At 40.9% G+C, this 27,584-nt stretch overlaps 1 protein-coding gene across 3 annotated transcripts in view; it reads right to left on the reverse strand.

Moving 5' to 3' along the window:
• Nucleotides 1-1,424: 1,424 nt before the first annotated feature.
• PDPN (podoplanin) overlaps nucleotides 1,425-27,584 on the reverse strand; it is a 36,834-nt gene continuing 10,674 nt past the window's right edge. Inside the window, exons 2-6 of one of the 3 annotated variants that reach the window (XM_055140271.1) lie at nucleotides 13,486-13,622; nucleotides 10,302-10,434; nucleotides 4,882-4,920; nucleotides 4,232-4,337; nucleotides 1,425-3,179 (exon numbers count right to left, since the gene is read on the reverse strand). In XM_055140271.1, the coding sequence (XP_054996246.1) occupies nucleotides 3,173-3,179; nucleotides 4,232-4,337; nucleotides 4,882-4,920; nucleotides 10,302-10,434; nucleotides 13,486-13,622 (422 nt within the window). In that variant the 3' untranslated portion in view covers nucleotides 1,425-3,172. Of the gene's footprint in view, nucleotides 3,180-4,221; nucleotides 4,338-4,881; nucleotides 4,921-10,301; nucleotides 10,435-13,485; nucleotides 13,623-27,584 lie in introns of those variants that run through there. The other 2 variants (XM_055140270.1, XM_004603649.3) reach the window with 2 other exon arrangements.

Raw genomic sequence — 27,584 nt, forward strand, 5'->3', positions numbered from 1 at the left:
CATAGAGATAGTACAGCAGGTAGGACATTTGCCTTGCATGTGACTGACCTGGGTTTAATCCCCGGCACCCAATATGCCCTCCTGAGCATAATTAGGTGTGGCCTAAAAACAAAACAAAATCGCCAAAATAGGGGTTCAAATAGTTTCCAATATGACATAGCTCCAACTGCACATTACCAGTCCCTAGATGTCTCTGGTGGAAGTTTTATTAGAGCCATTTTTTTAAAACCCCAAATGCCCTAGACAGTTCCATTAACTCCATTGAGGTCATCTGTGAGTGATGAGTAAAGAAATATAAGTTTACACTTGATTTAGCTGAGGCCCTTGTTCTCTTTCTTGGTCTGTGAGACTCAATGAATGTGGCTAGCTTTTAGCTTTAACCGAGGCACTTTTCAAAACATCTCACGAATGTCCATCTGAGGGGTTGCAGCCTTAAAGCAGCAAGAGGTATAATTTCTGTGTTTTTTCCACTGCGTTTCACCACTTATGTAAGGAACACATAAGATTTCTGACATCTGGAAAATTCAACAATCCTAATGGAGCAACAAAACGGTAAGTTTGTTATGTGGAAGGCATCATGCTCATGGCTCTCGCTTCTAGCATCTAACCTTTATGACTGAGGAAGGAGTTAGCCAGGAGACTCGGAGGTACTGGATTCCACGTGGAGCCATGTGGTGGGAGGCAGGGTCAGAAAGGGAAGGGTACAGAAACAGAGGACCTGGCCCATGTACCATGAAGAACATTTATAGCTAAAGATCCAAGGAATAGTGAGATATCCTGGACTTTTTTTTTTCTTTTTGAGTCACACTGGCAATGCACAGGGGTCGGCTCTGCACTCAGGATTTACTCCTGGCGGTGCTTGGGGGACCATATGGGATGCTGGGAATTGAACCAGGGTCTGCCACACGTGCAAGGGAAATGCCCTACCCACTGTACTATAGCTCCAGCTCCTGTCCAGAACATTTGAAGAGATGTGCTACCCAGTCCCAAAGCAAAGGAGTACCCCTTTACATGGGGGTCATTATTTTCTGCTCTTATAATCCAAGTCTTTGCCTGAGGTTGGTTTCTCAGGGAGAACTGGCATCAGTAAGGTCTAATTGCTCCCTCACTTCGCCCCAGCCTCCAGTACAGAGACATCAGAAGTCAAGCCAAACCTTTTTGATCCTTCGTGGAAAGAGTACTGAAGGCCTCAAGTGCCACATACTTTCTTTTCCCATTCCTTCACTTGACTGGAGCCCCTCTGCTTTGGCCGAAGGTGTAGTTTCTTTTCTTTTCCCTGGTTGTACTGCCTTATAACCATTCAGAATTCACTTCCAATCAGGTCAAGAAACAGATGCAGGCATGATGTATTGTCACACTGAGAGACAACGCATGACCCAGACTGAATGACGATTTCCAAACAAAGACTTGACTCATGGTTATACACTGTCATCTGTTTTATTTTAAAACATGTCTACACTGTATTGAGCACCAACACAGATGTGACCAAGAAACCCACAGTCCCGTCCCAGCAGGCAGTGAGTGGGTCCAGTGTACGACTTGGGCTGAACTAGTATTTTCACAACAGGGGGTGGGGCAGGGGTGTGACGAATCAGAAAGATGAAGTGAACATTATTCCTAACACCTGTTCAGGAATCTGATGAAACACAAGGATCTTTAACTCAGATAATTCTTCGAAATCCCTTCTCTCGATCAGTTATATTCAAATACGGAACTTGGGTTGGAGGTCCAGGTGGACGAGGGTGGCCCAAGGACATACAACATCCACTTATTAATGCACAAAATGGGAGGAACAGTCAATACTTTCTGACTGGTCTTATATTACACTCTGTAGCATAAACCACAAAAATTCAGAAGTTATCAGATTTACATAGCCACAATCATGATAAAGCATCTCCTCAATGGAAACACTTGTTGTGTTGGAAAAAGAACTCAATTGATCTCTGGGGACAAGGAGAAGGGATGCACGATACCCCATATTGGATGGTACCCATACAGAATAGCAGTGTGCTGCTTTATTTAGATCTTTTGAATTATGACTCCCCCGAAATGTGTGGTTTATCATTTAGACCGGGAATAACTTTTATTTTAAAATCAAGTTTCTAAATGAAGCTGCTCTAAAGTTAGTATTTTACAAATTTATTTTTGCTTCCCATATCTTTTCTCTATGGCAAGAAGTGTATGTCTGACAACTAGTAAATTCTATCCCTCATGTGAGAGGCACACATCCTGTTTCTGTTTGGGCACCACCATGGCTCTAGATTTTTGGAACACTTGAGCGTTTGTGACAATATGGGGGTCTCCAACGACCTCCCTGGCATTCAGGACTGAGCTGTCCACATTCTAGAACAAAATCTAAAGGACTTACAGCATTGGAAAGAAAGCCAGAGGCCCCCTGAGTTGTAGATCCTGGTGATGTGAGGGAAACAGAGAGGGGAGCAGTGAGCAAACCTCTGATTCATCAAATCATCACTGGAGACAGCAGTAAAGCAAGTCTAGAGACCGCCATGTGGCCTTGTTGTGAAAACAAAAAGTTTCCTCCAAAGTATCGATTTCCTGTTTATGGCCCCAAATGGATGCCTTTGAAGTGATTTATCCTGACCAATGGAAGACGGTTGCTCGTTATATATTATCCAAGTTTAGATTTTTCTGCTTGATTATTTACACCAAATGAGACTTCAAAAATAGAGTAAACGCGACTGGAATGTGTACATTTCAAGAGATCAGACATTGCAAAATGCTTATGCCATTTACTGACAAAGCACTAGACTCAAGGACACCATTTATATAAATATTTCCAGATTCCTTTGCATTTTAGCAATAACAGAATGGTCAGAATGAAGACATGATTAAACATTGAATTATATTGTCTAATCTTAGTTATAAATCAATTTACAGAGTTTTACCCCATTTTCTATGCATTCTGCCTTTTAAATCATCTTTTACAAAATTTTTATTTAAAAAAAGTTTCAAAAGACAAATGCTTAGAGGAGCAAGTCTGGCGAATTATCTTTCCTTCGGTTACTTTTGGCAAGAGGAGGGATCACCATGGATTTTGAGGGAGGGGCAAGCATTTCCATGGGTCATCTTCTCCCGCATTCTCAGGGATGAGGAGAGTTGAAGAAAATGGTTTTTTAAATATGTTGGTTGAAGGGCACAATCCTTCAGCTCTTTAGGGCCTGTGAAAACAGAGAAAGGCAATTGTCACTTCTTTTACTGACATGGTGAATGATAATTCTGTGAGTCAAAATTCCTATTGTCCTTGGTTTAAGTCCTCCAGTTCTTGGGGCTGGAGAAATGGCACAAGGGGCTGGAACACCTGCTTTGTAGACAGGAGGTTCAGGTTCAATTCCTGGTGCTTCCTGGTTCCCTGAACACTTTGGGGAGTAACCTTTGAGAACAGAACTAAAACACCTGAACACCACCACATGTGATCCCTGAACAAACAAAACAAAACAAAGCAAAGTAAATGTCTTCCAGCTCTGGGGCCTGATTCTCTCTTCTCCTTTTTCTTCCTCCAGATCTGGTCCTCATAAAACTGGGTTCACATTTCCCAGGAATTTCTAAACACAGACATCTGTGATGGTAGTTGTATTCCCTAGGCAACTCCACACCAGTGGCATAGCATGTATTTGTCTTCTTTCCACTCTCCTCCCTCCCAATACCAGTCACATGCATCAACTCTTCAACAGAAGTAAGAGGGTTTCTTCTAACTGAATTCAAATGTTCTGAATTCTTAAGGAACTCCCTTCATCACTATGTTGAAAGCAATGTGTGTGTATATGTGTGTGTGTGTGTGTGTGTGTGTGTGTGTGTGTGTGTGTGTGTGTGTAAAAAGATCCCATCACCAGCAGAATTTATCACGAAAATGGGGCTTAGGCTCTGCAAAAGTTATTCGGGGATCAGGATGATTAAGTATCGGTTTAAACTTGATTGGGATTTTCCGTCAAGTCCAGCTGGCTGACAAATTAAGACTAGAGGTCAAATTGGGCAGATTTCAACAGAAGTCAATGAAAGAGCCTTGTCTGACTAATTCAGACACTTTACTTGGAAATTTCTAAGGCCCAAGTAGATACCCATTCTTCCATAGAAACTTGAGAAACTTACAGAGGAAGGGGGCTTGAGAACATGATCTTTACTAGAGTTTTCTATTAGTCCCAACATTTAAGCACTAGAAAGGACAACTTTCATTTCCCTGCCATAAGCAGCTAAGTGATTTACTTACGAGTACCTTCCTGACATTTTTCTCACAACCACAAAGATGATCCCACCGATAAATCCAATGGCTAGTAAGACCCCAACTATGATTCCAATCAGGGTCACTGTCGCCAAGCCATCTAAATGAGAGGAGAAAAAAAATAGAAGCTTCAGATAAATAATATATCTTGAATGAAATGTTACAGTCATTACAAACAATATCAATGGCTCCAATAAACAGAAAATAATGTTCTTTGTGGTTTCTCCTGAATCCCAGGAAAGTTCTCTTAAAAGAAGAGAAACTCTGGGTCAATCTAATAGCAATTTGTGAATGAAGTGATTTCTGAATCTCAGAGTCTATCAGTATAGTATTCATACTGGAAACTTAACCATTCACTATAAATTAGCCCTAACTTTCATTATTCATAAAAAATATATTGTGATAAGATACCATTTCCCATAACTTAGCAAGTGAATGGACTCATTGTGGTTTGCCCATTTTCAGACCCAGGCAAGTCTCCTCTATGTCACACAGGAGGTTTAAAACCTATTCTCAGAGGGTTATGTAGTCTGCTTTTGTTATTCATCATAAATAAGGTTCAAAATATAAGGTTCGTAAACATAAGGTTCAAAGAAACTTTTTTAATCCCTCAAGGACTATTTTCATACCCCAATCAAGCTTACCTTTCTCAACAGTCGTCTCTGTCTCTTCATCCACTTTCTCTGTAAAGAAAAAAATGTTGTGATAGACTTAATAGGATTTAATAACTATAATTTGATAATTGGCAAAAGATTAATTTACCCTAGACGGAAGGTAGGAAAACACAAAGCAAAAAGGATAATTTCTCAAACACATGGAATCAGGGGATTTTTAAAAAGCAAGCTCTGACATGATCTTGTTTTCAAAACCATTATTACTGAATATTTTTATACACCTATGAGTCCAGAGTACTTTTGTTTATGATGTCTTCTCATCTACTTTGGGAAAAAAAACTAAACTACAGAGAATTAAATAAATGGTCAGAGGTTAAGGTAACAAGAGAATCTAAGGTTGATGATTCTTTCAATTCAAGAAAACAAAAAATTCACCTACGATGATGAGGTTTATTTTGAAAGATTTTAATTTTGAAAGCAATACTGTAATATTGTACAATATGAGAAAAATGCAGATTAAATTTTTTTTCTTCAAGCAACATAATTTTTGAAGTCCTTAACATTTAAGGTAATATTTATCTGTTGATTGATGAAGGAAAAGTCAAGCTGCCTTTATTTAATTAGACAATGAATATGGGCCCTCTCCTAGAATCTTAGTATACAACAGCAAAATATCACCAATTCTTGATAACTTTCCTACTCAATGCTGAACAGCCCATCATTATTAACAAGATGTTTAGTTTTTCCAATGGCTGGGCAGGAAAGAAACCATACTTTTTGCGTCATATCTCTTTCAAAAGAGGGAATCTTTTCTTTTCTTTTCTTTTCTTTTCTTTTCTTTTCTTTTCTGCTTTTTGGGTCACACCTGGCGATGCACAGGGGATACTCCTGGCTCTGCACTCAGGAATTAAGCCCTGGCGGTGCTCAGGGGACCATATGGGATGCTGGGAATCGAACCTGGGTCGGCCTCGTGCAAGGCAAACGCCCTACCCGCTGTGCTATTGCTCCAGCCCCAAGAGGGAATCTTTTCAAAACAACTTCAGAGTAGAGTCATTGAATAAAGCTTTCCCTGGGTAATCTGAACACATGGCTCTGGAACTGACTACTTGAGTTCTCTGAAAACTCAAATAGACAGTGCTTTCCTACCATTAAACCATGCTGGAGGGCTACTAGGTCTGGGTCTTTGCCAGAACCAAGATGAGATAGAATGAATTCCCTTAAAATTATTCCTGGTAACTACAAGCATAGATAGCTTACTAACAAGATGGATGCTCATAACATATCATTATTACCATCAAAAATTGCATTGACTAGAAAAATATATAATAAAAATAAGTTTGTGGAATATTCATTACTAACTTAAAAGATTTTAGTCCTGGGGTGCTGGAGCAATAGCACTGAGAGTAGGGCGTTTTCCTTGCACGAGCCCGACCCATGTTTGATTCCCCTGAACACCACCAGGAGTAATTCCTGAGTGCAGAGCCAGACGTAACCCCTATGCATCTCTGGATGTGACCCATAAAGCAAAAAAAAAAAAGAAAAAAAGATTTTAATCCTAGACAGATCCCTAAGTCCCTCCCAGTTACATTGGCTGTGACCATGAGAATAAATTACAGCTGTGACCATCAATGACCTTGGGTTTTTCTTGGAAAAGAACTGGACTAATAGAATTAACTCTAAAAAATCAAATATTTGTAATTAATTTCAAGTCACAAGTGAAAATTTCTTGGGACAATGACGTCTGAAATAGGAATGGATCATATAACAATTATTATCACATAGTGGGGCAGGGGAAAGGACAGAAGAATAACTATATGACTATTTCCAAGTAACTGAGAATGACTTATTTATTTAGAGTAGTGACGTGCCTGGCTGGATTAAAGGAAAAAGAAAAGACAAGTCAACCTGGAAGTCTCCATTTTCTTCTCATTGCTAGCTGTCAGTTCATCTTCCACATCATCAATTATACAAATTTTAAATACTTTCAAATAATCAATTATATTGTTGATTCTTTGCATGCTTAGCAATATGTTTCTCAGTTGTATATAAATGTTAGCTATTTTTGTTATCTTGGATTGACCACTACTCTATTTTCAAAGCACTTTATAAAACTATCTTAATCTCATGTGGTAAAAATATACATGGCACAAAATTGATTATCACCACCATTTTTAAGTATACTGTCCAGTGGTATTAAGCACATCCATGCTGTTATGCAATCATCACTACCATCTATCTCCCAAACTCTTTTCTTGCAGAACTTTTTAATCTATACTCATTAAATAATAACTCCCTACTGCCTAGTCTCTGGAAACTACACTTCTATCGTCTGTGTCTGAATTTGACAGCATTATGTACCTCATCTAAGTGCTGTTAAATGGTATTTATCTTTTGGCGAATGGCTTATGTTCTCTTAGCATAATTTTCACTTAGCACAATGTCTTCAAGGTTTACCATATTGTAGCACATGTCATAATTTTATGCCCTTTAAAGTTCAAATAATGCACAGAGATGATACAGTGTGTATGACACTTGCCTTAAAAGCGGCTAACCTAGGTTTGATCCCCAGTACCCAATATGGTCCCCCGAGGCCATCGAGAGTGATCCCTAAGCACAGAGCCAGGAGTAAACTCTGAGTAAAGCTGGGGGTGCCTCCCCCAAATAATTAAACCTTCTATTTCAAGCAACGTTTAACACTGTGTTCCCTGGCGTTAATGATCCCTGTAAGGTACTCAGACAGCATGGGGATAGAATGTCACTTTCAGAGGTTATTTTCTTTCTAATTTTCTTCTAATTCCTTATAACTCACAAAAGCAGAGAAAAGATAGGAAGTTCAGGAGTTGCCGTGTTACAGTGAACCCCTAAATTTCTAAATCTTAAGCAGTGGGCTTTTTTAGCTCTTAAAAGCTGAAAGAAAAAAAATGCTATCTTAATTTATAGATTTAGAACCAAGATTTTTTTTCATTTTATTTTATTTTATTTTCTTATGACTGAATTATCTTATAAACTTTTTTTTGAGGGCACAGTTACAGATTTATACATTTTCGTGCTCATGTTTCCCTCATATAAAGTTCGAGAACCCATCCCTTCACCAGTGCCTATTCTCCACCACCAATAAACCCAGCATCCCTCCCACCCTCCCCAATCCCCCCCCCCCAGCCACTGTAGCAGGGTCTTCCCTTTTGTAGAACCAAGATTTTAAAAGAACAATGAGAGAGAGCTGATATTATGGAAATGTTCCATATCTTGTTTCGGATCCAAAAAAAATCACCAATATCTGTACTTTAAACTATGTGAATTTTATTATCTGTTAGACCTTACTTATGTGTTTTAAATGGCAGTTTTATGTATATTCATTATAACTCCATTTCTTAAGTCCTGTTTGGCTGATGGCTCAATTTGTACAAAATATTTTGGTGCGAGTAGGGTTGTGTATTTTAATTTTTAGTTAATTCTTTGGGAGGAAAGGTATTTGGGTGCTGTTCACTGGTGTTCAGGGACTATTCTTGGCTTTGTTCAGGGTCACTCCAGGGGACTGCGTGGTGCCAGGAATCAAACTGTGGTTGGCCACAGCAAGGTAGTACCCCAGGTGCTATCTCTCCAGCCCTCCAATTAATTCCTTCTTTCCCCATGCTATTTATAAACAATACTAACAGGTAGAGATATCTATTAACATATATTAGTTGTTACTTTCCTTTTCATTGCATTAAAAGACCCAATCTGGGGCCGGAGCAATAGTACATTGGGTAGGGCATTTGCCTTGCACGCAGCTGACCTGGGTTCAATTCTCGGCATCCCATATGGTCCCCTAGCACCGCCCGGAGTAATTCCTGAGTGCAAAGCCAGGGGTAACCCCTGAGCATCTCTGGGTGTGACCCAAAAAGCAAAAAGAAAGAAAGAAAGAAAGAAAAAGACCCAATCAAAAGCCTCTTTGCAGGGCTCAAAGCCCAAGTACAATCCTCAGCACCACAGGTCCCCCATGTACCGCTGGAAGCAATCCCCAAGCACCTCTAAAGAGACTAAAAAAAAAACCCCAAAAGGTCTCTGAACCCAATCTCTGACACTTCTTTTTGGTCCTATAATAATTTATACAGAAGAGAAAGTCTGTTTTCTTCTTCCCATGGTGCTTGCTGTAATCCCAAAGATTACAGGGTGTTTAGCAAAAAATTTAAATCAATATTATTTTGATGCAATAATAATAAATAAATGTTCCTATTGATCAGCTGCACAGTGGGTAAGGTGGTTGGTTACCTTGCACGCAGTAGACCCGGGTTCGATTCCTCCACCCCTCTTGAAGAGCCCGGCAAGCTACTGAGAGTATCCCGCCCACACAGCAGAGCCTGGCAAGCTACCCGTGACTTATTTGATATGCCAAAAATAGTAAGAAGTCTCACAATGGAGACATTACTGGTGCCTGCTCGAGAAAATCGATGAACAAAAAAGATGACAGTGATACAGTGATACAGTTACATAATGTTCCATTGCATACATATACATTTTAACTATTGTGGAAATGTTGCTATAAATATAAACATAGACATATAAATATGCATTAAAATGTTCAGGAATGTCATAGAATTTTAAAAACCTGATTGGTCATTGGGTCTGAAAACATATACTGAACAATAAAGAACAACTTTCCAGGTGTTCAGCTAAACAACTGACTTTAGGAAACATTGCTTTAGTCAAGGTGACTCTGCTTACATTTATTTAAAGATGTAAACAACTATATAGATAAGTTATATAATTTTAAGATTATATAAAATTCCAAAATTAGCAAAAGTCATAACAGTTTTTGAGTATTAGTTCCTTTTATTCACTATCCCTATCAACTACAGTATAAGGTACAGTTTATTTTAATCCTAAACACATTTCTTGATATTTATAAAGAAAGCTCTAGAATGATAAACTATTTCTTTCTTTTGGTTTTGGGACCACAAAACCAAAATAAAGGGTCTGGAGCAATAGCACAGAGGGTAGGGCGTTTGCCTTTCATGTGGCCAACCCGGGTTCAAATCCCAGAATCCCATATGGTCCCCCAAGCACCACCAGGAGTAATTCCTGAGTGCATGAGCCAGGAGTAACCCCTGTGCATGGCCGGGTGTGACCCAAAAACCAAACAAACAAACAAACAAACAAATAAATAAATAAAGGTAAAGTTTACAGTAGTTTATAATACTTTTTTAAGCATCAGGTGCAAAGATATATTAATTAAATATAAGATGTTAAATATTAATATAAAATTGACTAAGATTTATGCATTTTGGCTGAGTTTATGCTGTTCTTTAAATGAATTGAATCTTGACCCCGCCACATAAAGTTTGGATCATCATTTGCACTTGCATGCCAAAGTATATCCTAATGACCATTGTATTTGTTCATATATTATTTGAAACACACTGATTATGCAACATAAAATAAACCTTTTTTGTGACAACTAGTTTTCTTACCTGTGGGGTAACTGTGACTAGTGGCCATACTCATGGTTGTGGTGGTCTGGCTTTCTTCTTGAGCCGGAGTTGTAACTTCTACAGTTGACTGGTCTTCTACGTGCATGTCAGTTATGCTCTCTGTACTTGTTACCTAGTAGAAATGTAAAGGAGGTAAAACAGAAATAACCATAATGTTTAAATATCTTCTGCCATAAATAAAAACCAAGTGGTTAGTATGGCAATTTCCTATTATCTTAATTCTTTAGAAAATGTGGGTCACTGGGTTCAGTTTTTCTCTCTCTCTCTCTTGAACTTGGATCACACTTTTTCCTGTACTATTTACTTGGCACATATGATGTATTACTACATGATGTAATGCCTTATCCAGTGAGAATAATAGGTATCTTTATTGAGAGATTATTATATGCCAAATCTTCTAAACACCTCCTATGGAATCCAAAAATATCTTATTAAGTAGGTATTATAGTATGAACAAGGTATAGAACAAGATTAACTAATCCCTCTTGCTCAAATTCACACAGTTAACAAGCAAGACTTGAAAGAGAATAAGAGAGAGTGATAAAGCAAGCAAGTGAGCAAGAATGAGAGAAATGGAACTATCATAAGATCTAGCAATCCAACATTTGGGTATATGTACAAAAAGTATTGAAAGCAGAATCTGAAAGGAGTATTTGCACATCCATGTTTATATCTGCATTACTCATAATAATGAGATGGAAATAACCCAAACCACATATTACAGAGGAATGGATATGCAAAGTATGGTATATACACAAAATGGAATATTACTTGGTCTTCTTGGGGAAAAAAAAAGGTAATTCTACAACATCCTAAAATTGAGGACATTATAATTGCCAGGAGACATTACTGTAATATAGTAGATTCCATCAGACAAGATACTTAGAGTGGTCAGTATTATAGAGATAGAAAGTAGAATGATAGTGCACAGGTGCTGGAGGAGGAAGGAAACGTTAAGTTGTTTAATGGTACCACACTTCAGATTTGCAAGATTAAAAAATTCTGGAGACCAGTTCTACAAGGGGAATAACTGAACAGCACTGTAACTTAACTATACACTTAAAGTAGTAAATTTCAGGTTTGAGGAGATAGGTTAAAGGGCTGCAGTGTATGTTCATGTCTATCATGCATAAGATGCCAAATTTTATCCCAGGCAGTATACATCACTCCCACCCCCACCCCAACACCAATAGTCCTGGTCATCCCGTTGCTCATTGATTTGCTCAAGCAGGCACCAGTAACATCTTCATTGTGAGGCTTCTTGTTACTGTTTTTGGCATATACAATACACCACGGGGAGCTTGCCAGGCTCTGCCGTGCAGGTGGGATACTGTCGGTAGCTTGCTGGGCTCTCCAAGAGGGACGAAAGAATTGAACCCAGGTCGGCCGTGTGTAAGGCAAACGCCCTACCTGCTGTGCTATTGCTCCAGCAATAGTCCTGGTGGCCCAGAATGATCCTGAACCCAGGCACTGAAGAATATTGCTGGGAAAAGCCTCCAGTGCCTTTGAGCTGTGATTTGGAGTCAACTCCCAAAATGATACAGTGCTTGTTATATTTTAACACAATAAAATATGCTAATGAGTACCTACTACTATGCCCTTAAGTTTCCAGACCGTGGGGATTTAATGTATTACGAATTCCTTCTCCTCTTGAAATTTACATTTGGGAAGTGTGGAAGCTGTGAATATTCGATAAATAAAGCAAAAAAGTAAGTTTAGATAACCTTGAGTGCTTTGGAGGGAATTAAGTTAGGAGCAGGGGTTGGTAAAATACTGTAGAAGTCAAAGGATGAATATATTCAGCATTAGAGACCACTGAGTTCTGTTGTAACACACTACCCTACTCTACCCTCAGTCTGAAAGCACAGACAAGCCTTACAGACAATTCTCAGAGGAATGGACATGGCTGTCTTCCAATAAAACATAATTTACAGGACCAGGGATGTGTGACTCAGTGGTAAAGTGGATGTTTCACACGTGTGAGGCTCTGGAGTCAATTCCCAGAACAAGACATGAAAACCAAAACCAAAATAACTTAATTTACAAAAATAGGCAGGGGGTCAAATCTCGTGGTAGTTTGTTAACCTCTGGGCTAGAGAGTAATTCTAGTATGGAAATGGTGGTAGTAAGGTCAGCATGACTGTAAGACTCAGAGATAACATTTGAATTTGAGAATTCTAGAATTTGAATTTGAAAATGCTTTAAGTTTGATAAATCAGCTGTGGGAAGCTCTGGGGAGTGTATGAAGCAAAAGAAAAAATGTCTAAGTGGTAACATGAGCCTTAGTCAGAAGGACTAACATGACTAAGATAAAGTGAGGGGGAATGAGGTGCAATGGGGTCAAATAGGAAGGTCTGTTCCAGTCACTAATTAAATGATAAGCTCCTCTGAGGTGGACAGTGTGGCTTATATAGTTCCTCAATGTCTCCCAGTACCTTCCATGGTGCTTAATGCTGCCTAAGGTCGGTGCTGGAGATACTCGTGGATTGATTAAAGTCCATGCAATGAGGAATGTGTCCATTGAGATTCTTACTTAGCCTATAATACCAGTGTGGTCTGTGGATGAGATGCTAATCTGTGTTTATGAATCGTTTATATAAGACAAGCACAAAAAAAGACACATTGTAATTTTCATAGCAGGGATAGTGCTGCAGTGTCTAGATTTTTACTGTATTGAATATTGGGCTATAGCAGATGAGACATTTAAAAGCCTACCTCCTCATCAGTCTTAAATCATCTGTGATCACCATACTAGCTACCTGCTAAATTGATTAAATTAGGGATTTAGTTAAATTAAGGATTAAATTAAACAAGGCTTTTGTTGCAAGCCTTATAAGAATCCCTCTCTTTTTTCTTCTTTTTTCTGGCTTTTGGGTCACACTGGGAGATACTCAGGAGTTACTTCCGGTTCTGTGCTTGGAGCTCTGTGTGGTACTAGGGATCCAACTCATACTTCCTGCATGCAAAGCATGCACTTTGGTCCACTGAGCTATCTCCCTGATCCTCCCCAATTTCTTTGCATGGTGACTCACACAGAATATATTTATATATGAAATTCACTCTGTCTGTCTGTCTACATATTCATCTGTATAGCTATCTTCTCCTGGAATACTATGGCATGTCTCCAGACCGAATTTTAGATAAGGCTTCCTAGGACACTCACCAGACTGTGTAAGCTCGTAGAGTCAGAGGGCTCTTCAGTGGCCCCTGGCGTCACAGCATTATCTTCTGCACCTGTTGTCTCCATGCCACCTTCCATATCTGTGGTAACAATGTCATCCTCTGGCTGGGCTGTGGTGGCTGAAAAAAAAAAGACTGAGTCAGGACTTGTACAAGCCATTCTCTTTGCTGTACATACGCACATCAATGACCTAACCATCTCCACTCAGGGGGTGGGTAGGGGAATGGAAGCTAGAAATATAAAAAGAATAAAGTATCCACCCCTGTCTCCAAGTACAACTGATTTGGGCTGGATGGAACATGTACACCTTCCTTTTAAATAATCATATTTTCATTGGAGCCACTTCATATGACAAATTGATGCACTCAGGTCAGTAAAATACTATTTAGATCTGGAGCAATTCTAAATTAATGTCACCTGGAATGATTTCAGAAAATACTCATTTTCAGAATTTGTATAAATAAATCTTTGAATCATAATGCCTAAAAAGTAGAGTCACTGTCTTCTAAAACTCAACTTTTTTTTTTTTTTGCCAGAGGAAGGGCAGAAGCTACACTTGGCAGTGCTCAGGCCTTAGCCCTGACTCTGTGCTCAGGGATCACTCCTGGCGGGGCTTGGGGACCATATGTAGTGTCAGGCATCAAACTTGGGTTGACCACAAGTGAGAAAAGCATCCTACTTTTTTAAAAAAAGTTGTTCACAATAATTTATTACATTCAATATTTTAATACCCACCACCATTACACCTTCCCACCACCATTATTTTGAATTTTCTCAACTACCATCCAAGTCTGTTCCAATAGTAGGCCCTAAATAATTTATTGTGCATTACTTTTTATGAATAATTCACTAAAAATGATCAAAAAAGATTTCCTTATAAGAAAGTGTGTGGAGATTGTTGTATCTCAGCCTGGAACCATTAAGCCTTTGTCTAAGAGATTTCTAACATGTTATTTATTACAGATTAAGCCTGTATGCTAATATTTTTTAACCGAGATTGGTTGCCTTCTATTTTACATTCCACCCAATGTAGTGTGATACTCCTGGTGCATCAGTGGTATAGAATATGAGATGTTGCGCTCTCCAGGAATCCTAAAATTTTAAATAAGGCGATGCAACTGGAGTTAAATTTTTAACTGGATGGTGACTTTGGGGTCTGGAGGCATCTCTGCAGCTTGTTGATCTCTTCTGAGATTTACTTGTGGGTCTCTGGATTGTGACCAGTTAATGAGCTAATATGGTGCCAGAGGCAGTTCCTTGTCGTAGCTCCAGGATCCCCGAAGAACTGAGGGATGCAGGGAGGTTGCCCATCCTTGAATCTGTGAGAGCCTGGAGATTTGGGTCACAAAACCAAACATCCTACTTTTTGTGCTGTTTTTCTATCCAGATCTCTATTTATTTAATTTTGAAACTGTTATCTATGTAAATAAGTAAAACCATTGGCTGTGACCAAATTACAGAATTCAAGCTCTTATTTTTGAGTTGAGTGGGTTCATGTCTACAAGGATAATATTCAAGATAATCATTGAGAGATTTACAAATGAGACCCTGCTATCCGCCTTTAATGTTGGCCGAGCTAGACTGTTGTGCTAATGAGAAAGACTTTCAGAGGAACAGCAAATAGGTGGAGAGTGCTAATGGATTGAATTCCACAACTGGGAAAGAAAAGATTACAGCCCCTTCTTCTTCAACCTCTGTTGTAATCTGAAATAAGCATGACCAAGCACATGCATCATCTCATCTCATCAAATAACCCTTTTCACGAGTTCAGAATCTGACTCATGGGTCACATGCTTCCTTCCCAAACTCAAGAGCCGCTCTGCAATTCCATGATCAAATACAGTTGCAAAATATAGCATCTCGGAAGCAAGAGGGAGTGAGGTGCTTGGACACTCCTTAGTGAAATTCAGAGTAGAAATTTATATTTCAGCAGTGCTCCACTGAGCAAACCCATCCTTGCTTTAATTATTTTATCTTTTCCTAGGCTTAGGCCAGTCAAAGGCTTAGCTAATAAATATTTGATCAAAACTTCTTTGCTTATGCCTAGAGGGAGAAAAACCTCTAGAATAAATTCACTGGTCTTGTGAGCATTGTCTTTGTATCTGGGGTCCTAATCCACTGCTGCCGATCAATAGCTTTGGAGGATCTTTGAAGCACATGCATTTATTCTTTAGCTGGGGTGAAAAGAGACGGTCATAGTTAGTAATTGAAGACCTTAGTGCCTGCAAATGATTTGTCTCTCCTCCTGGCCATTTGCTGGCCTGGAGGGTGTGTTCAGCTCTCACAAGGATTTATAACTCCATAGTGTAGACAAAAGTTGAATGCATTGATCTAGTTCAAAAAGAAAAAAAATCCTGTTGCTGCAGAGATAATGCTTATTTTTTTTTCAAATAAGAAAAGAAAATAAACTAAGTATCTCAATTTCCTTTTCTCCTCTTCTGGATTGAACACAGTTAACAAATCATCAGTTAAGAAAACGCTTTTCTGGAGTGGTTTAGAAAATTGCTTACTGAGTATCACCCCTAACTTAAGAAACAAAACTACCCTGGCTTTAAGAAAAAAGAAATATCCAGTGCTGAATGAAGTAGATTTGAATTCTTTCATAGAAAGTTCAGTTCATTGAAAGCGTAACTTGATAAAAATTCCTCCTTGTTCTTTTCTGCTCTTGGCCCACAGAGCTAAGGACTAAAATCGCCCTGAATAGACAAAGGGTGTTTTATGAATGACATTCATGATTAAGATGCATGTCTTTTGTCTTAGGGTCCTGGCTTTCTTTTTACTTCATGGGAAAGTTGATCTTTAACAAGAGGTCTTCAATTGTCCCTCTTATTATTTTGGCAGAAGGCTTTCCCCAGTGAAGATTTCCTAGGAGCCCAGCTGCCGAGTTTCTAGCCAGCATTTTACATCCTTTGCCACTGAATGGTGAAATTCAAATCATGTTTTGATGCCTTTGCTCTCCAATACTTCTTATTCCCCCTAAAATGTTTGTGCCTGTGTGCACGTGCATACTCTCTCTCTCTCTCTCTCTCTCTCTCTCTCTCTCTCTCTCTCTGCTGCTTATATAAGTACATAGTGATGAGCTCACAATAACAATGCCTGTTCTGAATCAGTGTACCCTCAGCTCACATGAACACCTTTTCCTGCCACACCCAAACAGCCTCACCCTGCTTGTGGTCAGAACCAATGGAAGTTTCCAAATATATCAAAAACTCATGCATTTCCTTGGGAGCTTTTGTTTTGTGTCATTCTTTAAAAAAAAGACTAAAGTTTATATTACCTATGAGAAGACAAGGTGATATATCAATTTATGGCTTTTAGGATTGAGAACAAATAACTCAAGAGATATTTATTTAGATGAAAATGCTAGTTCTGAAGTGCTTTGATCTCTGCATTAAGTCCTAACATCATTAAAAACATTATTCCAGTTTCTATGCATTTATGGGGTGTTATTTCTTGACATATATTCTAGAATTGAGATGCAAAAAAAAAAGAATCACAGTTATTGTAACTGTTTTGTAGTACACACACATTCTTGATAAAAATCTTCTGAACAAGTGCTTTTTCCTCTTTTGGTTTTATTTACATTCTTTGACTGGTAAGCTATTTCAACTGTTTGTAGACCATCAAAGATATTCTTTTGTGACCATTTTTATCATAATATTAAACGTTTTACAGGTTTTTTTTTTCTTTCTGGATCACACCCGGTGATGCACAAGGTTACTACTAGCTCTTCACTCAGGAATTACTCCTGGCGGTGCTCAGGGAACCATATAGGATGCTGGGATTCGAACCCAGGTCGGCCGAGTGCAAGGACAAATGCCCTACCTGCTGTGCTATCGCTCCAGCCCCAAATGTGTTTACAGTTTTATAACTACTCTTGATAACTTAAAGATATATTCTTTGGAATAGACATTGAAAACATGGTTTTTTTAAACATGGCGAGCTATACTATTTAGGTTGTTCTGTATCTCTGAAGTCATACTTACCAAACATACCTCAATATATGTACATATTCCTTGATATTTTTATGACAGTTTTGTTCTATCACTATAGTATTTCTATTTATCTTGTTTATTTTGAAGTATTATGCAAAATGGGAATACAATTTGGTATTCCCCCAAAGATAAGGCAGTTGTTTCAATAAAATTCTCTTCTCTCCACTGTTTCAAAAGTAGCTCTTATCAAAACAAATGTCTTCCTTAATTAAGTCTGGGTCATGGGAGAATACTTCCAGCTGTAAAGACCTGGGCACTGTTGATTGCCCACCCCACAACACTCTGTTCACCTCAGCCTCTTTCTGGAACAGATACCCTAAGTCTACACTCTAATCAGCGTAGGTCAGCTGACCCCTGATAAGTTAACCCAGGACTAACAAGGTTACCAGGTAAAAATGCGGTAGAGGATCAGGGAGATAGTGCAGTGAACTGAGCACACACTTTGCATGCAGAAAGCACGGGTTCAAGCCTCAGAACCTGGGTATAATCAGGAGCATCCCCCAAACACAGATCAGAGTAGCCCCTGGGCAGTGCGAGTCTGTGTGTGTGTGTGTGTGTGTGCGCGCGTGCAGGCGTGCGTGTGCATGTGAAACCTAAAGAGAACAGGGGATGCCAACCTCAAACTTTACTACAAAGCAGAAACAATTAAAACAGCATGGTACTGGAACAAAGGCAGAGCCGTAGACCAATGGAACAGGGTGGAATATCCCTACACACAACCCCAAATGTATGACCATCTAATCTTTGATAAGGGAGCAAGAGATGTGAAGTGGAGCAAGGAAAGTCTCTTTAACAAATGGTGCTGGCACAACTGGACAACCACATGCAAAAAAATGGGTTTAGACCTTGACCTGACACCATGCACAAAAGTCAGATCAAAATGGATTAAAGACCTCAACATTAGACCACGAACCATACGGTACATTGAAGACAAGGTCGGCAAAACCCTCCACGATATTGAAGATAAAGTTATCTTCAAAGGTGACACGGAACTAAGCAATCTAGTAAAAACAGAGATCAACAAATGGGACTACATTAAACTAAAAAGCTTCTGCACTGCAAAAGTTACAGTGACCAGAATACAAAGACTATCCATAGAATGGGAAAGGATATTTACACAATACCCATCAGATAAGGGGTTGATATCAATGGTATATAAAGCACTGGTTGAACTCTACAAGAAGAAAACATCCAACCCCATCAAAAAATGGGGCGAAGAAATGAACAGAAACTTTACCAAGGAAGAAATACGAATGGCCAAAAGGCACATGAAAAAGTGCTCTACATCACTAATCATCAGAGAGATGCAGATCAAAACAACCATGAGATACCACCTCACACCACAGAGACTAGCACACATCCAAAAGAACAAAAGCAACCGCTGTTGGAGAGGATGTGGGGAGAAAGGGACCCTTCTTCACTGCTGGTGGGAATGCCGACTGGTTCGGCCCTTCTGGAAAACAATATGGACGATTCTCAAAAAATTAGATATTGAGCTCCCATTTGACCCAGCAATACCACTGCTGGGAATATATCCCAGAGAGGCAAAAAAATATAATCAAAACGACATTTGCACATGTATGTTCATTGCAGCACTGTTTACAATAGCCAGAATCTGGAAAAAACCCGAATGCCCTAGAACTGGTTGAGGAAACTTTGGTACATCTATACAATGGAATACTATGCAGCTGTTAGAAAAAAGGAGGTCATGAATTTTGTATTTAAGTGGATCGGCATGAAAAGTTTCATGCTGAGTGAAATGAGTCAGAAAGAGAGAGACAGACATAGAAAGACTGCACACATCTATGGTATATAGAATAACAGAGTGGGAGACTAACACCCAAGAATTGTAGAAATAAGTACCAGGAGGTTGACTCCATGGCTTGGAGGCTGGCCTCACATTCTGGGGAAAGGGCAACTCAGAGAAGGGATCACCAACTTTAATGCAGTCAAAGGCCATGTGGGGGAAGGGAATTGCAGGCTGAATGAGGGTTAGAGACTGAGCACAGTGGCCACTCAACACCTTTATTGCAAAACACAACAGCTAATGAGAGAGAGAGAACAGAAGGGAATGCCCTGCCACAGTGGCAGGGTGGGGTGGGGGGAGATGGGATTGGGGAGGGTGGGAGGGACGCTGGGTTTACTGGTGGTGGAGAATGGGCACTGGTGAAGGCATGGGTTCCTGAACTTTGTATGAAGGAAGCATAAGCACAAAAGTGTATACATCTGTAACTGTACCCTCATGGTGACTCACTAATTAAAAATAAATAAATTTAAAAAAAAAGAGAACAGGGGATGCAGAGAAAGAGAGAGGGGGGGGAGGGAGGGAGGGAGGGAGGGGAGGAGGAAGGGAGGGAGAGAGAGAGAAAGGGAGGGAGGGAGGGAGGGAGGGAGGGAGGGGAGGAGGAAGGGAGGGAGAGAGAGAGAAAGGGAGGGAGGGAGGGAGGGAGTGAGGGAGGGAGGGAGTGAGGGAGGGAGGGAGGAAGGGGGAGAGAGAGGGAGGGAGGGAGAGAGGGAGGGAGGGAGGGAGGGAGGGAGGGAGGGAGGGAGAGAGAACTACTCTGAAGAAATTCACAGAGGTCGTTCCAAATTTTAGATTCTACATAGCCAAAAGGTGACATTTGCTCAGCAATGAAGGTTTTACTTGGTGTCTTCTGACCAACTTACTGGATAACAGCTCCTCAGGCAGGTTGCATTGACATAACTATTCTCGGTCACTTATCACATGAGGAAAGGGAGGTTGGCAAAGGCTTCTCTCTTTGACCAAGCTTTAGGTAGGCTGTTTTGAACTTTTTCCTTTTTTGGTTTTTGGGCCATACCTGGTGGTGCTGAGGGCTTGGTCCTGGCTCAGTGCTTTGGGATCACTCTTAGAGGAGCTCAGGGGATCATATATGGGGTGCCAGGCATCAAACCCAGATTGGTCATGTGTAAGGCCAGCATCCTACCCAGTGTACTTTCACTCTAGCCCCATGTTTTGAACCCCTTCTCACCAAGGCCATGTCCTTGAACTTCCAAGTCCCTACCCACAGAGCACAGTTTTTGCAAGATTTCTGCTATGTCGGTTTACAGAAAATCCTCCAGCCTCTAATATCTGATCTAGTTCCTCAGCTACCACCTCTGATGTCTCAGCCTTTGGCAAAAATCTACCTATTCTTGGGGCTGGAGCGATAGCACAGTGGGGAGGGCGTTTGCCTTGCACGCGGATGACCTGGGTTCGATTCTCAGCATCCCATATGGTTCTGAGCACCGCCAGGAGTAATTCCTGAGTGCAGAGCCAGGAGTAAGCCCTGTGCATCGCCAGGCGTAACCCACCCCCCCCCCCAAAAAAAATACCCACCTATTCTAAATGTCTCCTTTTCCTATTGGTCCATCCTAACCCCCTCAACCTGCTCCTCAGCTACAAAATCCTCATTGCCCGTGCTGAATTCAGAGTTGAGCTTGCTCTCTCCTATGCTGATAGGACTAAAGTTTTCCACCTATTTTTAACAAGTGGCAGAATCTATTTTCCTTTAACAGGAGCAGAAGTTAAATGATGAAGCAAGTTCTCGTGGTACACAAAGCCAAGTACTTCGCTGACTCAACCGTGTGCCCCCAAAGCACTTTGTGCCTCCAGGGCAGCTGTGGGCAGAAATGCCTGCTGCCTCCCTCCCTGCTTCTGACATCCTCCCTCTTCACCCCTGTCCTCATCCTCTCTTAAGTTATAGTGCCAGAGGTCAGAACTACTGCTTCCTCTAGCGCGTCTCATCTCCTGTTGTGAAATCCCATCTTGTTAAACTCTCCGAGTCTAATTACTTAATGATCAAAACTTGGACATCCTCAAATGAGCTCCTTTTAGAACTGGGCTTTCAGATGTGGCAGGTGAGAAGGAAGTGGATTTGCTTTACCAAAGTGCACATCTCTGAGCTACAACTCTTCTCTTTCGGCTCTGAGAGTTAAGGCAGCAACAAAGATCAAGACTTCTCACACTTTGCGTAGACGGACTCAGCTCCTCACACTTGCATGTGTTGTAAAAATGTCTGCTGTTTACCTGCTATCTGCTGGTCCCATTCTGGGCACTGGAGACAGAGAAGAGAGCAAGCCGAGGTCTCTATTTGAAAAGACTTGAGTAGCGGGTACTGTTGGAGTGCGTGACTCCAACAAGGAAACAAGGAAAATCTTATCCCCTTCAGAGCTTTGCTGAAAGGGTGCTTTCTCCAGGAGTTACCTTCCCACCACAGAAATCTGCACGCTAATCTCCTACACTCCCACATTTATGTGATACCCAAGTATTTGCACCCATCATGTTGTGTGTCCACTCCTGGATTGTCCCACCACAATGCAAATGCAACAAAGACCATGTATCTCAATATCCCCATTGCCAAAGACTAGGACTGGAGTGATAGCACAGTGTGTAGGCGTTTGCCTTGCACGCAGCTGACCTGGGTTAGATTCCTCCATCCCTCTCGAAGAGCCCAGCAAGCTACTGCGAGTATCCCGCCTGCACGGCGGAGCCTGGCAAGCTACCCATGGTGTATTCGATATGCCAAAAACAGTAACAACAAATCTCATAATGGAGACATTACTGGTGCCCGCTCAAGCAAATTGGTGAACAACGGGACGACAGTGCTACACTGCTATCCCCATTGCCAAAGATAGGATCACACAGATGACAGTCAGTGAGCAATGACTGAGTAAATGAGTTACCTCCAGACAGAAGAAGAACTGGTTCTAACCATCTTGGGAGCTAGGAATGAGCTGCTCAGGGAAGGGCCAAAATAGGAAAATGTGGAAGGTGAATGTTCTGGAACTCTGTGAGTAAAGGAAGGTGCCAGTATTAGTAGATGCAGGGAGACAGTTTGAACATTTCCATAGCCCAAGCAGATGGGGCTGCCATGTGAAGGGATAGGCAAATGACTGAGAAAGTCTAAAATTGTGACCCACCAACAACCAGAATCAATAGAAAACCCCAGAGCTAAGAACTAGTTTTATCACAGTGACCACTTCAGGTATGAATGAAGGTACTGAGTAAAGTAAGACTTTGCTGCATTGTTTCCCGAGTTTCACCTTGTGTTATTAGGATGGTCTACACGGGTCCCTAAAAAGAATTTAGGGAGAGAGTTTCTGACTCCCTCTCTACCTATCCATGATGTGGAAATTTCCTTGGGTCTTCTTTTCAGCTGATTTGGAGCCTCATAATCAAACAGCTTTGGCGGTGTTTTCTCTTGAAAGGGTAGAGTTGATTTTAAAAATAACAAAGCCGCAAGCTGAGTTACTCTTGGAGTTAAAAAACAAAGTCTGGGGTGTTGGCCAATAGATCCAGGCTGTCTTTCCCACTGCAGGGTGTGCTCCAGCATCCCGGGTTGTCCCTGCATCTTAATGTGCCTTTGAAGCTGGATGAGCACATGATCATGGAATGACTTTGGCGCCAGAGAGAATTGCAACACTCTTTCTTTTCCCTAACAGCATTCTAGTTTCTCCCCCTGAAGAAGAAACTGGAGGTTAACCATTAACTTTAGTGTGTCCCCTCCCAGTTACATTTGGAACGAAACAATACTTTTAGAGGGAGGTCAAAATACTCACTTGGAAAATAAAACGAACTTTCCGGCTTCTGCTTCTTTGCCCAGACACAGACCTTTGCAAATTATTTTCCTCTCACAATCTCAAGACATGCTCAGAAGTCCAAAAATAAACATACCTTGATCTGTACCACCAAATTTCCAACATTTTCGAGGGCCCTGCAGACCACACGCCATGATCACTGAGATGGTCAGATCTTTGTAGGGGCCTTCACCTCACTTCAAAGAATCCCCAGTTTAGCTGTTTGATGGCGTTCCCTTCCTTGCCGTGATGTGGGTTTTCACAACCAGGAGGAAGGTGTTAGGACTGTACTTTTATTCACCACAACTTTGAGTGACTCCACATGTCTGATAGGCCACCGCTTTGCTTGATCTTGTGTAGAATCTTTCTTTGAAAAATTAAAAGGCGTGCGCTAACCCCACGCTGTGTACTGGAGCCTCAATTCCTGGTAGACTCTGGGTTCTGGTGAATACGATCACTGATGTGGCTGAAAGGTTCTGTCTGCACACACCCTTTCTGTGGGTCGTGGTACATTGCTTTCTGGATCAAAAAGTTGGGCATGAAAAGGCCACACAACTTTGGAGGTCTGCCCCTGTCCTCAGTCTACCACTGACATGCACAGTCTTTTTTTTTTTCTTTTTGGGTCACACTTGATGATGCACAGAAGTTACTCCTGGCTTTGCACTCAGAAATTACTCCTGGTGGTGCTCAGGGGACCATATGGGATGCTGGGAATCAAACGCAGATCGGCTGCATGCAAGGCAAACACCCTACCCGATGTACTATCACCCCAACCTTCATGCACAGTCTCTTAATTTCCCTCCAGGTAAATGCCTAACGCCCACAAGTCCAGTAATTCCAATGTCTGGCACCATACATGGTAAGTACTTTTTGTAGGGTCTTCCAAGAGTTCTTAGGGAGCACATGATCATAGAGACCCCAGAGATACTTAGCCAGGGTTCTTGGGCCCAGCAGTACTTAACAAGGCTACCCCAGTGGAACCTAGAGGGGACCATGTAGTGCTGAAAATTAAACCCAAGGTCTCTACATACCAGGCACATGCTCTCGGGTCATCTCACTAGGTCACTGTAGTAAGCATTTACATAGTTTGTTGAATTATTTGAACACTTTACACTCAAGTGAGAACTTTATTTCTTTAGGGGGGAAGAAAGTTGCTCAGAGGATATTCATGGTGGGGCTCAGGTGCAACCATACATGGTGCCAGGGATGGAACCAGAGTCAGCCACATGCAAAGCAAGTGCCTTACCCCTTGGACTCTTTCTCCAGCTGTGGGAACTTTATTTTGAGTTCTCTTTTTAGTGTAACAGTCCTGCTGCTGAACGCTACACGGTACTCCGACTTGTTAGACACCTTTCCCTGATGAAAAGAGAACAAACTCCTCTCAAGGTTGAACTCTGCTGCGTATAAGCCCACCTAACCAGCAAGTGACAATGTGAGAATCAGACTTGAGAGTCTGTCACTTCCAATCACTGTGCACACAGCCTTCTCATGGGCGCTCTCAGCTCCCACTCATAGTCCTCTCTTCTCCACGAAGGGATGGAGTAGGATGAAGCTGCTATGATTGCATGCCAAAGGCACTGCAGAATTCAACCCATCACTACCAATTTCAACCCTTCTCCTCTTCTACCTGGCAAAGGTAAAGTCTGTATCTTCCCAGCACTACCTCAAGGTGCCAGGGGAGAGTAATCTCACTGAAACTAATATGAGACCCGATAACCCTGGCATATGTGATTTTTGTTCATATTAGCACTTAGAAGCTTCTTGAAGGCAACAACCCATCCATCTTGGCCACTGTCAGAATCTTTGATAGGTGAAGGACTGGATAAATGAGTGTTCACAGATTCAGTTGTCTCAAGAATGAATCAACTTATCTGCACAGCGCTAACCACAACTCAGAAGGGCTTAAAAATTGAAACGAGATGCTTGTTTATAACCTCAGCAAGAGTACCGAACCTGGGAGATGTCTGTTTCCAGAATGTTTTCAGCAAAAAGAGAAAATGAGTCCAAAGGCAGTAATCAATACCTCTGTAATAACTTTTCTGAAACCTCTCCGGGACCAGGGTCTTCCATGAAGACTTTATAGGAAGGATCAGTTAATGCACAGGTAACCATATGAAGAAGGATTGCTTCATAAATGCTGCCCTGGGGTGACAGATAGTACAGGTATTTACTGTGTTTGCCCTGCAAACAGCTGACCCTGGTTTGATCCCCAGTATAACATATAGTCCCCTGAGAACCAGCAGGAGTAATTTCTGAGTGCAGAGCCAGGAAGAAGCACTGAGCACTACTAGGTATAGCACCCCCTTGCTCCTTGGTTCCCCCCCCCCCACACACACACAAAGTGCTGTTTAAGAGTGTAGTATCTTGAGGAAGGTTCATGTGGGTGGGTTGGATGTGATGTTTGGGAAACACTGGCAATCTGCTTGGAAATAGAGTTTGATTCACTCAGACAGTCCGCTGAGTGGCTTCTGGTTTTGCAAGAGTGAAGAGAGAAACCCCCTTTCGATTGTGACCTCACTACCCACCCATGCAGCTGCGGACAGCCCAGGATGAGGCTCTGCAGGAATGTGCAGAATGTGGCTATGTTTCCCCTGGCTGCCCTTGGCCTTGACCCAAAGCCTGGCTTGGGAGTCTGACATGTGCTTTGATAGGTTTTAAAAAGTGTTAATTGTTCCTAGATAGGAATATTTCTTCTGACTTCCTTGCCATCTTTTCGTCTTTGTTTTTAGTAAGCTCAAATATATTTAAAATAGAGTGATAAGAACAGTCAATAAAATCTTGAGAAAGAACTAATAGGGGAACTCGTACTTTCCAGTTTTAAAATCTACTACCAAACTACAGTCAGAGATTGGGTTATACCAGCTTAAGGGAAGAAATGTAGATCAATGGAATCAGTTTGTGAATTCAGAAATAAATGCACACACAATATACAACTAATTTTTAAAAGATTTTTTTGTTGTTGTTGTCTGTTTGGGGGCCACACCCAGCGATGCTCAGGGGTTACTCCAGGCTCTGTGCTAAGGAATCATTCTTGGAGGTGCTCAGGGAACCATATGGGATGCTGAGGATTGAACTCTGGTTCAATCATGCAAGGCAAATGCCCTTCCTACTGTACTATCTCTCTAGTACCTCAATTGATTTTTTAAAAACAAAAATTAGTTTCTACAAAAGTACAGGACAACGGGATATATAGACAGTCACAAGCAAAAGGATGAAGTTAGATCTCCACTTCATACTACATCTAAATTAACTTTAGGAGTTGGAGAAAACTCGACCGGCAGAGTAAATGCTTTTTGTACAGAAGAAGGGGGTTTGATCCCTGACATTGTGTGGTCCTCTTGAACACTACCAGGAGTGACCCTGGAGCACTGAGCCTGGAGTTGTCCCTGAACACTGCCTGCTATGATCCAAAACAGCAACAACAACAACAAAATATTAAATCCAAATGAATCAGAAAATAATGTAAGAATTAAAATGTAATTTAATTACATTTTAATTTAATTACAATTACACTGGAAGGCAATGAGTAAATCTTGTACTCGGGTTAGGAAATTTATTCTTAGATATGACAGCAATAGTCTAAATAAATGTATGTGCTTCAGTGAACATTACGAAGAAATTAAAAAGGAAACCAATAAAAATAGGAGGAATATTTGTAATTCACATGTATGAAAAAGGTTTAGTATATAGAATAAATAACTCAATAAAGAAAATACAACTCAATTTTAAGTGAGAAAGGCAATTTTAATGGGAAAGGATTTAAATAGAAATGTCTCCAAAGAAAATATATAACTGGCCAACAGTCACATGAAAAAATGGCCAACTTCACTGGGGAAAGACAAATGAAAACGAAAATGACATACCATTTCAGACTCATTTGTAAGGCTCCTATCAAAAATTAGAAATTACTAAGTTTTGATGAGTACTAGACAAATTGGAACCTTTTTGCATTGTTGATAGGAATGAAGATGGTGCAGCCTCTTAGTAAAACAGCTTCCCTAAGGATATTTACCCAATACCCATCAGATAAGGGGTTGATATCAATGGTATATAAAGCACTGGTTGAACTCTACAAGAAGAAAACATCCAACCCCATCAAAAAATGGGGCGAAGAAATGAACAGAAACTTTACCAAGGAAGAAATACGAATGGCCAAAAGGCACATGAAAAAGTGCTCTACATCACTAATCATCAGAGAGATGCAGATCAAAACAACCATGAGATACCACCTCACACCACAGAGACTAGCACACATCCAAAAGAACAAAAGCAACCGCTGTTGGAGAGGATGTGGGGAGAAAGGGACCCTTCTTCACTGCTGGTGGGAATGCCGACTGGTTCAGCCCTTCTGGAAAACAATTTGGACGATTCTCAAAAAATTAGATATTGAGCTCCCATTTGACCCAGCAATACCACTGCTGGGAATATATCCCAGAGAGGCAAAAAAGTACAATCGAAACGACATCTGCACATGTATGTTCATCGCACCACTGTTTACAATAGCCAGAA

The sequence above is a fragment of the Sorex araneus genome, chromosome 5 (genome assembly GCF_027595985.1).
Source record: "Sorex araneus isolate mSorAra2 chromosome 5, mSorAra2.pri, whole genome shotgun sequence".
Classification (NCBI taxonomy): domain Eukaryota; kingdom Metazoa; phylum Chordata; class Mammalia; order Eulipotyphla; family Soricidae; genus Sorex; species Sorex araneus.